The 14,471-nt window shown below is 45.7% G+C and overlaps 1 protein-coding gene across 1 annotated transcript in view; it reads left to right on the top strand.

The window, feature by feature from the left end:
• The window catches only part of DCLK3 (doublecortin like kinase 3), a 50,094-nt gene extending 36,839 nt beyond the window's left edge, over positions 1–13,255 (top strand). The window contains exons 3-5 of the mRNA XM_072940964.1: positions 6,459–6,591; positions 10,117–10,284; positions 12,671–13,255. Coding sequence (XP_072797065.1) covers positions 6,459–6,591; positions 10,117–10,284; positions 12,671–12,864 — 495 coding nt within the window. The 3' untranslated portion in view covers positions 12,865–13,255. The remainder of the gene's footprint in view (positions 1–6,458; positions 6,592–10,116; positions 10,285–12,670) is intronic.
• The last annotated feature ends 1,216 nt before the right edge of the window (positions 13,256–14,471 follow it).

Below are 14,471 nucleotides of genomic sequence, written 5' to 3'. Positions count from 1 at the left end.
CTAATTGCAAGGTCACATTTAAATGGCTGTGCTCTTGAGGGAGAGGAGGTTGCTAATGGCTCAGGAAGAGTCCACTTGAAGCTTTGAAACCGTCCAGATGTGATCTGGATGCTGATGTAAATAATAGGGATTGCCTGGATTCAGGGCAGGGTGCTTTGGTGTGGCAGGAAGAAAGAATGATGGATGCAGATGGATCAAGAGTCATTACAGTGCCTTGGAAATTAATCTCTAACACCCTCTTGGCTAGAGGGCAATTAAAAATGAGCCCCAGAACAGTGAGTTTAGATAGACCTGCAGACAGAGAGATGGAGATGTGGGCTGAGGGCAAGGTCAGATATGGGCAATGCGGCTGTGGGTGGGCCCTTCACCTATCATGGCTCATGGCTCAGGAAGGTGAAGGGAGGAAGGAAATCTTTTTCCTCTGTCCTCTTAGATTCTGTGACTGGGCCCTGGAAATTAACCTGATGAAAGACATGAACAAGAGGAAAACAGAAATCATTTACGTGTGTAGTGTGCATACACGTGGGAGAAGCTCGGATGAGTGACGGAAAGGACTTATATAGCATCTTAACAAAAAACAGTAGTTTTAGAGAAGTGACAAAGGAAAAGGGTTTAGGCTTCTAGGGGCTGCAGACTGTGGAAGGTAAATGCTGGTGGAACCTAGTGGAGAGTGAGTTGCTTCTGTAGGCTTATCATGTAAATTCCTCTCAGTGTGTCTCCTCGTTGGCCAGTCCCTGGGGATTTAGAGCGTTCCACCTTTCCTGGTACAAAGAGGGGCCCTTCTTATGGGCAATTTTATGTCCTGCTTTTAGGAAGAAAGGGTCAGAGAATGCTTCCTGTCTGCTGTTTCTTAAGTGTCTTCAGCTCAAAATAATAATTATGTCCAAGCGGCATAAATGGTGGACGCATGTTGTGATCTCTTCCAAAAGATTTCTGAGGCAGGGATGTCCAAGTAGGAGATTTATAGTGGGGTCTTTGCCTTGATGGGCACCCGGTGCCTGGTCAACTGAGTTCTGAGGTTCATGGCTCTGTTCAAATCATACCTGGTGTGTGGTGTTCATTTCTGGGCATCCTTTATTTAAAGAGGCATTAATGAAGTAGGGATTATCTAGAACTTTACTGTGTAGAAGAATCACCCGGGGTCTCGTAGAGATGCAGATTCTGGTTCAGCAGACCTGGGGCAGCCTGAGAGCTCTAACAAGCTCCCAGCTGATGCTGATGCTGCTGATTCAGGAGCTGCACTTAGCGTAGGGAGGAGTGAGAGGGGGTGGCAGGTCAGGAGACCAGGTCCTATAGGGGTCAGGTTGAGGATGCTCAGATGTGAGCTTAGAGACGCAGCATCAGTACCACTTGGGAGCCTGTTACAGAAGCCAGAGGCAACCTGAGAGATCCTGGTACTAGTTTCCCTTCTTTGGAAGGAATGTGTCCTTCCCAGAAGGCAGATTTCGAAAACAGAGGAGGGGGCGGAATTTTGAATGGACATGGGGCGAACGTCCTCACAAGTTAAGCTGACTGTACGTGGGCTGGAGTGCCGTGTGATGTCCACATGACAACACAGGACCTTTTCCATCTTGAGATTTCAGTCGGAGGTGAACAGTAGTCCTGGGGGAGGATGTTTTCGACAAGTTTTCCGTTTGGGTGGACAATTTGATGGTTTCAGAAGTTCCCCAGATTTTAGGAGGAAGAGTTATTCCACTGAGGATGTCACTCATTCAGATTCAAGGATTCAGATAAGAGCTGTCCTAGGCCAAGAATATGAGGTGCCTGTTGGAAAACAAAACAAAACAAAAAACAAAAGCAAAACTCACACTGACAGAGAATTAAATGTAATTCATTAAGCTGCGCCTGTGGGTGAAATAAATGGGAAGTCTCAAGTCACACTGACATCTCAGGAAAATGTCAGAGGCTAGGGATGGAAGAATTAAAAACACTGAGCATTCTCACTTTCTGGAAGGGACAGACAACTCTGCAGATCCTAACCATCCCTCGGGCTCTGCACCATACAGGGATAAGGCTGAGACTCAAAGGAAAACGCTATGGAGGTGAGAAACAACATGCAATTATTTTAGAAAGGGAATCATAGAATTAAAACAAAACAGATTTGGCGTTTGAAAGTGTCTCCATCAGCATCTGAACGTTAAATATAATACATTTTCAGAATTTACTCATTTTTAAATTTTATTATTTTTAAAAATTTTAGCCTTAATTTATTTCAGAAAAATTTCTAAAGAAAAGACCAAACGTCCACCTTATTTAATCGTCTTCCATCCCAGTGAAGTCAGATTTTAGAGTTGGGGGCTTCTGTGAGGAAGGGGATGTTTGTTCCCTCGCATGGGAGTACAGACTTTATTTTGGTGTATTCAGTCAGCCACGTGCTTTTCATGCTGATCATTTGGTTGAGCCTATTTACAAATATTTGCGAGGGGCATATTTTTTGCAGCAGTCACCCAGCAAATGTGATTCATGTAGACGGTCCATCTGGAAACTTAAGGCAGCACGCTATTTTTTTTTCTTTCCCTTCCAAACTAGATTTTCTAGTGTGAATTATTCTAATAATTACCTCCCTTGTCTCCTCTCAGGCTGCGTCTGTCTCGATGCACAGACCGGAGCAGAAGTGCGTTTTCGTTCTGCATCTAGGGTTTTCCATTTGGTTAGGTTCATTATGGAGACATGGATTAGATTGCCCAGTGGTGACTGGGGCTGTCATGAAGACACTCTCTGCTACAGAGATGTACGCTCTCTGGCAGGAACCAGAGCAGGTTGGGCGCACTTACCCGTGTCTGGGGAGCCTGGGGAGTGGCTGCCCGCCCTGCGTTTCCAGGTGTCGCTGTGCCGGTGGGTCTGATGGGACACAGGGAGCACCAGAGCCCTCCCCGTGGCCCTCCCGCCCTCCCAGTGCTGGGAGGAGCTTTGGGAACCTTGATGGGGGTTCCAGTAGAAATGTGAATGTGTGCACCTGCAGACAAGTTGAAGATTTCTCCATCAGCCCTAGTGGCTCCAGTGAGTCTCACTTGGATGAGATCACCCAGGTAGCACTCGAATTAACCACCCAGCTCACCTGCACCTGAGTAATCAGCTTCTACCATGATATGTGGGGCAGGTAAGAATAGAGGAGGGGGGTGGAGCCTTGATGGCAGAGATAGACCAGGGCCAGGCCTGGTTTGGACTAGGCGATCCTGAAAGGGGAGCAGGGGGCATCAAGTCTGACTTTCTGAACTGGTTTTTGCCTGAAGTCAGTCCCGCTCTTCACAAGTGAGCTTTTGTGGAGGCTAAAATAATACGGTTTACTTAACAAACACTTCTGTTGTGCTGCTTCGGTGCCAGGCACTGCTTATAACACCTTACAAATGTTAATTCATTTAATCCTCATCGCCGTCCTGTAAGGCCTCTCACATCCCTACTTGACAAGCAAGGTGATGGAGACACGGTTACGTAGTGAACGGTATGTAGTGAACGGCGAGCCGGAGTCTGAGTCCTGACATGGGATGTCGGCTTTAGAGTCCATGCTTGTAGCTGGTGTATGACGCTGAATCATCCAGCAAAGGGTTCTTTCTGTTGTAGGAGGTGAGGAGGCCTCATCCAGAGCCCCCCACAAAGGTCCAGAAGCAGGTGGACCAGAGGTTGTTGTTACAAAAAGGGCTTTTGCTGTAAATCCCTCAGGCTGAGCAGGGCCGGGGAGTGATCCCTCCTGGTGGAGGGTGGCTGTGTCCCTGGGTGCACTGCTGTGTGGCCGAGTCCCCAGGAACACCTGCTGGCTGACAGGCTTCAAGATAAAGACAGCAGTAAGGGCTGGAACTGGCTTTGTTTCTTTGGTTTTTGTTTGTTTGTTTTAAGGGGAAAATAAAGATTTGACAACTTGCCTCAAAAAAAAACCAAACAAACAAACCATTATTTACTCTTAGATTTAACAGTATGTTTTAAATAAAACTGCATTAATTCCTGCCACCCACTGCCCTGAGCTTTACTGAGGTATAATTGGCAAAATAGATATTTAAATACATATTTAATATATTTAAAGTGTCCTCTTAGTTACTTTTTTTTATGATAACACTTAAAATCTGCTCTCAGCAAATTTCAAGTATAAAAAATAAAAAATTATTAACTACAGTCACCATGCTGGACATCAGATCCCCAGAACTTACTCATCTCGTAACCGAGAGCTGGTACCCCATGACCAGCACCTCCCCACTTTCGCAGACCTGCAAACACTTTTCTGCTCTCTGTTTCTATGAGTGCATTTTTTTTTTTTAAGATTCCACTATTATCTCTGTTGTCTTATGGATCAGTTCCCCTCTGGGCCTGAGACCCTTGGCAGCCCCAAGCTTTGTCCTTTACATTAGGAGGAAGGTGCGAGGTAGGCTGTAACGACAGGTCTTGGGCGGGCTGCATCTTTCCCAGGAAGCAGACGACACTAAGGGAGGAAAAGATGCCCCCTTGCAGAATCTTTCATTCAAAGCTCTCTGTTTAGAGATGGTGCTGGCTGATTTCTGTGGTTCGGTTGGAGCACCAAGAGAAATTTACTCTGGGTCCCAGATGAGGTCAGAGTGATGATTGGGTGGCAGGGCTGCTCAAAAGGCTCAGAACACTTGCCGGAAATGGAGCCAGGATCCTCCAGGTGTGCACAGACCAGCTGCGAGGTGGGGCTGGCTGGGGTGCCTGCAGAGCGCAGCCAGCCCAGGGCCCAGGGCTGCTGCAGCTGAATTGGAATCAGTCAGGTATCACCCAGGTGTGTTTAGCTTCCTCCATCCCAGAAATCAAGGGAGTGTGAGAACCCTTTGGCTTGTGCCTTTATTTCTTGTTGTTCTAAAACGTCTGCCAAGGTGACACTCATCGGTGGGGTTGGGTGGGGGAGGCAGCTGCTCTAACATTCTCTGATGTCTGGAGTCCAGACCTCCTCTTGGGTTGCCTTTCTCCTTACTTGTTCGGGTTGAAGGAGGTTGATTTGTGCACAACTATTTAACCTTTTCCCAAAGTGGAGACCTGCCTCCAGAACACGAGGGTACCATGCGTCTTTTACTTGCTGCAAGACCTGCTAAGTTTGTCCCCCTCATTGTGGGTTGTTTTTTTTTTTTTGATGTGAGATGTAACATATCTTTAGTTTTATTATTTCTTGCTAAGCTCACCTCTTGAGATTCATTTCTTTAAGACCCAACTTTTCCTAACAATCATCACCTGACATGCAGATATGTACCTTGAGGGTCAGGGAGGGCAGGACACATGACCTTGGCAGTGGGAATCTGTTGACCAGAGATCTGAAAGCCAATCGCTTGGGCTTGTTTGAGGAGATGAGACCCGGATGGGATATGTTTTGATGAGGACAAAGGGGAACAGTTGATGCTCTGTGTTAATTTTATAAGGAGGGTAGCTGTATCTTTTCTCTGTTTTAAAAAATGACTAATTCTTCTCTGCTCTAAAACCTGCAGGAGTCTAAAGGAAGAATCAGAGATGATTTCTTTCACCTTCATGAAAATGTTAACAGAACCCACTTTGTCAATTCCAATACATAGGAATATATCTCAGTTCAATAGCATCGATTATTTTTGTATTACGTGCAGACTGGATAACCACCTCATCCTGGTTTGCCTCACACTGTTCTTGTTTTAATAATGAAAGTCCCACATCCTAGGAACCCCTCAGTTCCGGGCAGTCTGGAACTGTTGGTCACTTTGGGGCTGACTTTGCAGGCTAGATTACAGTCGTTGAATGGAACTCCTGACATAAGCCTGTTAGCTGGAAATTATCACCTCCCTCTTTTTAATTTAACAAATGAGAAAATGGAGGCTCAGATGAGTAAAGAAATTTATTCAAGACCGTCTAGCTGCAAGTCTTTGAATTAGACTTAAAGACTCCTGGTCTGCTGGATTCTTACTTCCTGAGTTCCCCAAATTAGGGTATATGATGAACATCCTTCCACTGCTTATTTGTCTACTTCTTCATTCTAAACCTTCTTTTTCCTATCTGTTTTCCCTCTGCCCAGACTTTGCATCCCTCATAGGCATTTTCTAGTTCTTGTTAAAGCTAGCCTGTGCTCAAAATACCATTGATCCTTGTTCTAACTCAGTGCTGCTCAATGCAGCTTCCTGTGATGATGGAAATGTTAGATTTGCACTGTGCAATATGGTAGCCATTAGCCATGGATGGCTCTTGAGTACTTGAAATGTGGCTAGTGCGTCTGGGCAACCAACTTTTTAATTTGGTTTGATTTTAATTAATTTAAAATCAATAGCCATCTGTGACAACATGGTGCTACCATATTGGACAGCAGAGTAAGTCTAACTTGTTGGTTCCTTAGTGAACACTTGTCACTGAGATTATGTTGGGTTTGTCAATGTCGGGCTAATCCATAAGCTTGTGTGGTTTATTGTTTGCTTATCCTGACCGTGTATGCTGATTGTCTCAGTTTTCCTTCTTTGTTCTCATCACAGTTTTGGTGGTTTGGGGATTTTGGTTTCTTACAGGTTCAGCGAAATGAGGACAAATCTACCACCTTGAAACTGGCCGATTTTGGTCTAGCAAAGCATGTGGTGAGACCTATATTCACTGTGTGTGGGACTCCGACTTACGTAGCTCCCGAAATTCTTTCCGAGAAAGGTAAGCGTTACACATTGCTCTGTGGGACTCTAGTTCACTTACTGACAGATGTTTAATTTTTAATATTTAAATTTTATATTTTTCAATATGGAGCAGTCAAAAATCTGAGAGATTTGGCACTGAACTTGTATGTGGACTTTAGTGGAAATGCTTGAAGTAGGTCACCTTGACCACAGTGTGAGAACCTTTTCCTCATCAGGGCTGCACTTATTACAGAAAAGAAGTTGTGCGGGAGTGTGTTGTGTGTGTGTGTTTGTGTGTGTGTGTATTGGCAGGACAATGAGATGAAAAATGGTGGAGAATTGGGTTGGGAACTCAAGCAAGCAAGGCCATTTGTGCCACCGACCCAAGGCTAGCTCTCATGGGAGAGAGTTGAAGCAGTTCTTACGTAATTGGCTTAAAAATTCCTTCACCAATCTTGCATTTAAAGGAAAAGGGCGTCCCATTTCAGACCCCATGAATAATATTTATTACTTGCTCATCTATTGTATCAGGGGCCAATGGACTGTTTCAGTGACCCACTATGTAAAGTATATAAAAGGAAATCATTGTTACTATTATATGGCTCCAGTATGTGAGTAACTGTTTAGCTGTCATGGCCCTCCTAGAGAAATCATGTTAATCACCTGTGATGGCTACAGGTGGGAAGGGTCTGGATGTGTTGTCAGGTTGGTGGTAGGGAGAAGGGAGTAATTTTATCCCAGCAGCAGGAGCATCAGGGAAGCTAAGATGCAGAGACTAGAACATGCACGGAGCTGGGCTGGTGGAGACGTTGAGAAGATTAAGCTCAATGGAGCAGAGGGGTATTCGGTTGGATGATTAGGTTGAGCCTGGATTCCCCACAAATGAGTTTGGACCCAGTGCGGCCAGTGTAGTAGTCATGCTAATGTGATGACAGTGGGACAGGAGAATCCTGAGTGACTGTAGACATTTTAATGGAAGCATTACTGAGCTGGGTAAGAGAGGAATGAAAGCAGGTCATCTCTGTGGACTCTGGGAAGCCAGAATGTGAGTGCTAGCACCAGCTAACACAGGAGATTGGAAAGGAAAACTCCTTTGGGATATGGGGGTGAGTGAATGAAGTTTTGGACACATTGACTTTTTAGAGATACCAGGATGGATACACAGAGCTGTCCAACACAGGGATGGCAGCCAGACCGGTGGGAGAATGAGCCAGCAAGAGCAGCCAGAGACAGATTCTTTTTTTTTTTTCAATTAAAGTATAGTTGATTTACAATGTTGTGTTAGTTTCTGGTGTACAGCACAGTGATTCAGTTATACACACACACATATGCATATATGTATATATATGCATCTTTTTTGTTATAGGTTATTACAAGTTATGAATATAGTTCCATGTGCTATACAATATAAACTTGTCATTTATCTATTTTATATATGTTGGTTTTTATCTGTAAATCACAAACTCACAATTTCTCCCTCCCATCCCTTTCCCCTCTGGTAACCATAAGTTTTATTTCTATGTCTGTGAGTCTGCTTCTGTTTTGTAAATAAATCATTTGTGTCATTTTTTTAAGATTCCATATATAAGTGATATATGATATTTGTCTTTCTCTGTCTGAGTGACTTCACTTAGTATGATAATCTCTAGGTCCATCCTGTTGCTGCAAATAGCAGTATTTCATTCTTTTTTATGGCTGAATAGTATTCCATTGTGTATATATAACACAACTTCTTTGTCCAGTCATCTGTAGGTGGACATTTAAGTTGGTTCCAAGTCTTGGCTATTGTAAATAGTGTTACTGTGAACATTGGGGTGCATGTATCTTGTCAAATTAGAGTTTCCTCCAGCTACATGCCCAGGAGTGGGATTGCTGGATCATAGGGAAAGCAAAGACAGATTCTTGAGGGGGGACCAGGAGTGAGGAGATGAGAGAGAGAAGGAGGGTCGGCCAATGTCTGGGCAGCCCGGAGGCAGGAAGAGGACCAGGAAAGTGTGATGAGGCTGAGGCGTGAATTTCAAGAGGATGGGGAGTCTAGCTGAGCGAGACATTCCCAAGAGTGAGTGAAAGATGGTCAGAACTAAGAAAAGACCGTTAAAGTTGTCCAGAAAGCAGTCGTTAGTGAGTTATTCCCTTAATATTTTTCTGCTTATTTGTGCCTTGATAACGTTACTCAAGGGCTTAATACTGAATATCTAACTTCCAAATTAAAATTGCCAAGTATTTTCCTTTCCCAAAGGGAAAATATTAGAAAGTGTTTGGAAATGTATATACCTCTGTTAATAAACTTCTGGGAGGATAATTGGGCAATAGGTATCAAAATATTATTTTGCACATTTAACTATTAGAAAGTTACTTTAAGCTATAATCAGAGGGATGAGGCTGACCTGCTGAGGAAGAGGCAGAAACACAGCCCTGAGGTCATGTCCACACCAGCCTGTCCCATCGTTTGGATCTGTGAGCCAATAAAGGCAATTTGTGCTTGGAACAAAAATAGAATATAATTAGAGAAGAGCACAGATATTTAATCTGTATTAATATATACTAGTATTACATATTCATGTTTAATGTTTAATCCATCACAGAATTACTTATAGTTGTAAATAACACAGTTTTAAAAATCATGTTTTTGAAGAATGGTTTTCCTGTTCTTCATAGAAAATTCCTGTATAGGAAACGCCGTGGTGTAATATTAAATGAACCACATAGGCTACAGAATATGCACAACATGATTCTAATTTTTTTTGAGGAGGGGTGATTAGGTTTATTTGTTTATTTATTTTTAAATGGAGGCACTGGGGATTGAACCCAGGACCTCATACGTACTAGGTGCATGCTCTACCACTGAGCTATACCCTCCCCCCTAAATCTGTTGAAGACAGTATAAATGTGTGTATGTACACATGCATGGAGGATACAGCTAATAGCATCAGTCTTTTTCTAGTCCTTAAAAAAAAAACCCAGTAAATGATTGTGTTTTGAATGAGGGCAGGAAATGAACGGATAGGAGTAGACATAGCTGGTGTCGACCAGGGCATCTCGGACATCTTCGGTGAAGGACCAGGGAAAATCTCCAGAGCCATGTGGATGGACCTGCAGGTGGTCCTGCCACAGGGTGCCAGAACACAGCTCACACCATGTTTGAGTTACCATGTGTGGGGGACAAGCCCTGGACTGACCTGTACAGTGTTGAACCAGAGGCATCCACTGACCATGCTGTGGGGTGTCCTGGTCATGTCAAACTGCTCCGAGTTTCCAGATGCTTACTTTCCATTTCTGTGCTCATTTTATCCCAGACTAATAATAAAGGATCACAAAGGTCAGCCAGTCCTGGCCCAAACCTTGAGTAACCCTGGTGTAGACCCTGTGCTTGTAGGCTTCGGCAGCAAGGGAAGGTGTGGTTGGGCGGTGGGGCACACCTGTGTCTTTGTAAGTGGCTCTTGCTTACCGAGAGCTGAGGTCGTCCTCTGTGACCTTGAGCTCCGGTTCTCCGCTGTCGACCTCCTGACGTTTGACCCAGCCTGGTCTCAGGTTCGCTTGTGCCTCTTCCTTTGTTGCACAGGGTACGGGCTGGAGGTGGACATGTGGGCGGCCGGCGTGATCCTCTACATTCTGCTGTGTGGCTTCCCCCCGTTCCGCAGCCCTGAGAGGGACCAGGATGAGCTCTTCAACATCATCCAGCTGGGCCGCTTCGAGTTCCTGGCTCCGTACTGGGACAACATCTCTGACGGTGAGGCTCGGGGCCTCCTGAGCAGGAGGGAAGGACATGGAGAGCTGGGGCCCCTCCGCCTGGGTTTTCAGTCAGGTGTATAAAACGGCACACAGGGATCCCATGTGGTACCCGGGCTGTGCTTCATCCTGTATTTCCTGCTAGGTTTGTGTAGCTTTCCGTAGCATCCTGAAAACATGACTTGCTTTGAGATGAAATGAAAGAGGCTGACCATCAGTTCTCATCGCCAAATACTTTTTCTGAAGCCAATTAAAGAACCAAAGAACTGAACAAGATCAGAAATGTGTAGTCCTCACTTGGGAAGACCAAAGCCATCTCATATATAGAAGTCTTTGTGACTCAGACAGACTGGAGGTGCTTACTTCACATGGGAATAGTCAGGGTTCTGCAGGGCATACTTGGAGCACAGGGACTCCGGAAGGCACGGGGTGAAGGTCTCAGGTTTTAGTGGAGCAGAAGCACATGTGGTCCTCCTTGGTTTTGGCCCGGTTAAGTGGAATCTCTTCCCTTGTCCCTAGTGATTTGTCTGTACGACTCACTGCCCTTGTGAAATTGAAAGCTAGAAAATTGGAGGTTTTGAGTCTTTGAATCTCTTTAGCTTAAAAAATAGAATAGGAGTGATAACTCTTCCCCCTCAATTTCCCCTAAACATGTCATCTAAGATACTGAACTGCCCTTGTCCTCAGCCCTGGGGCCGTCGCCTGGGGTTAGGGGTTGAGGGAAGGGAAGAGCTTCTTGTTTTCCATGTAAATAAGGTGGGCAGAGGGTGGCTTGCTGCACGTGGAGTGAGGGTCTTGAGCTGACCAGGGCAGCGGCAGGTTGGGAATCGAAGGACTAAAAATCGTTTTAGAAAGTTCTACGCAGCGCTGTGCTTAGATTTCCTTACAGTGGCCCTTGCCCTGGGCCCATGCCTTAGAGGACCCTGTTCTGGCTACAAACCTCCCCGTAAGTGAGGAGACTGGGGGCCCAAAGGATGTGGCTCCGAGAGCCCAGGCTCCCCCTTCTAGACCACCTACTGGGGACCCCAGGATTTCCTGCCCAGATGGCTTCAGCCCGCTTCCAAGGTTTCTGAGACCTCTTTCCCCCACCTTTCCCCTCGGTGGCGAGGGTGCCAGGGCGTGGCTGTTTAGGGGGCAGAGGGAGAGTGTGGACATGTTGGTGGGGGGATCCAGGTGTCCATATGCATACATGTGGGTCTGGGAATTCCATTTAGACCTGGCCCTCAACCCCCTGAGTCCTCTGAGAACCCTGAAGGAGTGATGTTGGGGGCGAGTGGGAACGGGGTACTTTGTGGGCAGAATTTGCTCACTTGAATGGGGTAGGGGAGGAGAAATCCTGTGGTCTCCATGCTCAAGAGGTGCCTGGACAGTGGGTGTGGAGGAGGGGTGATTGGTGGGTGAGCCACGGACCTTGAGTAAGAGGCATCCCCCGGTAAAATAAAGAAAAGTGGGTGTTTTCCCCCTGTGCATTCTTGAGTGATGGGAAGAGGCTCAGGGAGCCGGCCTGGGAGAGCCAGCAAGCCGGAGAGCAGTCTCTCCTCCACGTCTGCCGCCTGGCCCACCAGCTCTTATCATGTCTCTCTAGAATCAGTCATGGTCTTGGGCAGAAAATGAAATCAATTCTGAATTTGCACTATTTACCACTTTGGTCTCTTTGCCCATGTTTTTCAGTTTTGTCCATGTGAAGGTACATGTACCAAATTTGGAAGGAAGATTGGACATATTTCATTTAACAACTTGGTAGTTTGAATTACAAATTTAAAATATGTAGACGTATGGTATGTGGCCTCCACGTGTTCTCTTGGGCTGGGCGGCGCCATGGGTGTTAGTGGTGGGCCTGATCCCATGACTCCAGCCCAGTATGGTAGCCCCTAGCTGCAAGTGGCTATTTAAATGTAAGTGTAAATGAATTAAAAGTAAATACATATGGTATCTGTCTTTCTCTGTCTCACTTACTTCACTTAGTATGACGATTTCCAGGTCCATCCATGTTGCTGCAAATGGCATTGTTTGATTCTTTCTATGGCTGAGTAATATTCCATGGTATAAATATGCCACATCTTCTTTATCTATCATCTGTCGATAGCCATTTACATTGCTTCCACGTCTTGGCTATTGTACATAATGTTGCTGAAAAGAAAAAGTGAATACAAGAAGAATTCAGTTCCTCAGGTGCACCAGCCCTATTTCAAATGCTCAGTAGTCCCCAGTGGGTACTGCAGATATGGAAGGTTTCCATCGTGGCAGGAAGTCCTGTGGGACAGTGCGGCTCTGGTACAGCGCGTGTGCAAGTCTGGATGTCTGTACTCTTACTTCCTGTGCAGGGAAGAAAAACTCGGAACCTCCTGTGTTCATCTCATTTTCGCGTCCTTCTCTCATTCCAACAGCTGCCAAAGATCTGGTGAGCCGGTTGCTGGTGGTCGACCCCAAAAAGCGCTACACGGCCCACCAGGTCCTCCAGCACCCCTGGATTGAAACTGCTGGGAAGGCCAGCAGGGTGAACCCAGCAAAGGAGCTGGCCTCCAGCAGCGAGGGCCACTTGCGGAGCCAACAGGCGCGGGCTGCCGAGCAGACATCATAGTCCCGGCCCTGGTTCTGCCTGAGGACAAGAGAAGAGGATAGCCTTCGAAGAGAAAAACAGTGAAAAAGCCTTCCTCCCATAATTGGAGAATCAGGGAAGGAGAGACACTCAGTATATTTTAAAGCGTATTTTAAAAAAATGAACTTGGGTCTTCATGTTAAATGTTGTAACATATTTTTAGATTTGTATATCTGAAGCCTTTAATACATTTTTTTGGGTGGGGGGAGACTGTTCTCAGTGAGGAATTTTTGATCATAATCACACGTTTGGCTTCTTCCTTGTAATTGAGTTCATGGTATACTACATGAGTGGTGCTTACCAGGGCCTAAAGTCCCCCTGTGAAATTAATAAACCGACTCGTGGTCCATCTGTGTTAATAAAATGTGCTCTGGATGACTGAGGTGGGTTGTAGTCTGATCACTTCTTAATGCTGGTGTTGAGAGCCAGGGGGTTATAATTCAGATGTGCCTCCTGAAACCACCAGGATGACCTATAAGGGTGGTGATGGACACTTAAATAACTGGCAAGGTTCCTTTACGTCAATGTGATGGATGCTGTGGTGGCTTTGGAGGGCCCTGCTCTGGGACCGAAGCCCCAGCTCTCCTGGACTTGGCCTTGGCTGAATTGCTTCTCCTCATTCACATCCTCCTGGGCAACTCACATCGCATGACTGATTCTGTGGGTTACAAAGCTCCAGCCCCCTTGCTTCAGCTTGGGGCAGATCTGCAGGTGCATCCCACGTCTCCCAGGAGGACCACGTGAGGTCTTTGCTTCAGTGATATCATGGTGAACTCCTCCTGCTACCCAGTCCTGCATAATTTACACTCCCTTCTCCAACAGGTGTCGATACCGAGAACAGTCCCCAGCAGACTTCCTGCTCACAGAGCTCCCTCTCAGAGTCTAGTGGAGGAGACAGGCCCTGGAGCTGATCAGGTAATGCCATGTATTAAATGGAAAGAGGAGATGGGCACAAAGTTCCGTATGTATTATAATGATGAGTGGCCTTTTAGGAGCACACGTGCGTGGCCAGGCACAGTGCTGGTCCCCAGACAGCCTCACCATATAGACATCATTATCCCACCCCAGCATCTCTTGCATGAATGACCACGGCCAGAGAGAATTTTTAAAACAAAAATGTGATCATGTCACCTTAGTTTAAAATGACTTCCCTTCCCACGTAGAACCCAGCGAACTCACGGTGCTGTGGCCCTCCCACCTTACTGGCTCATCACCCGCCTCTCCCTACAGCCCGCTCTGCTGTCACCACACACGTTTCCATGGCTTCCCAAGCACGGTCATCTGCTTCTTTGGGGGACTTTTTTTTTTTTAAATAGAAGTATAGCTGATTTACAGTATTGTGTTGGTTTCAGGTATACAGCAAAGTGATTCAGTTATACATATATATGTTTGCAGATTCTTTTCCATTATTGGTTACTATAAGATATTGAACATGGTTCCCTGTGCTATACAGTAGGACCTTGCTGTTTATTTTATACATAGTTGTGTGTACCTATTAGTGCAAACTCCTAATTTATCCCCCCCGTCTTCCCTTTGGTAACCATAAGTTTGTTTTATGTGTCTGTGAGTCTGTTTCTGTTTTGTAAGTA

This window comes from Vicugna pacos, chromosome 17 (assembly GCF_048564905.1).
Source record: "Vicugna pacos chromosome 17, VicPac4, whole genome shotgun sequence".
In the NCBI taxonomy this organism is placed as follows: domain Eukaryota; kingdom Metazoa; phylum Chordata; class Mammalia; order Artiodactyla; family Camelidae; genus Vicugna; species Vicugna pacos.
Note: the sequence above shows the minus strand (reverse complement) of the source record. Positions and strands in the feature narration are given on the sequence as shown.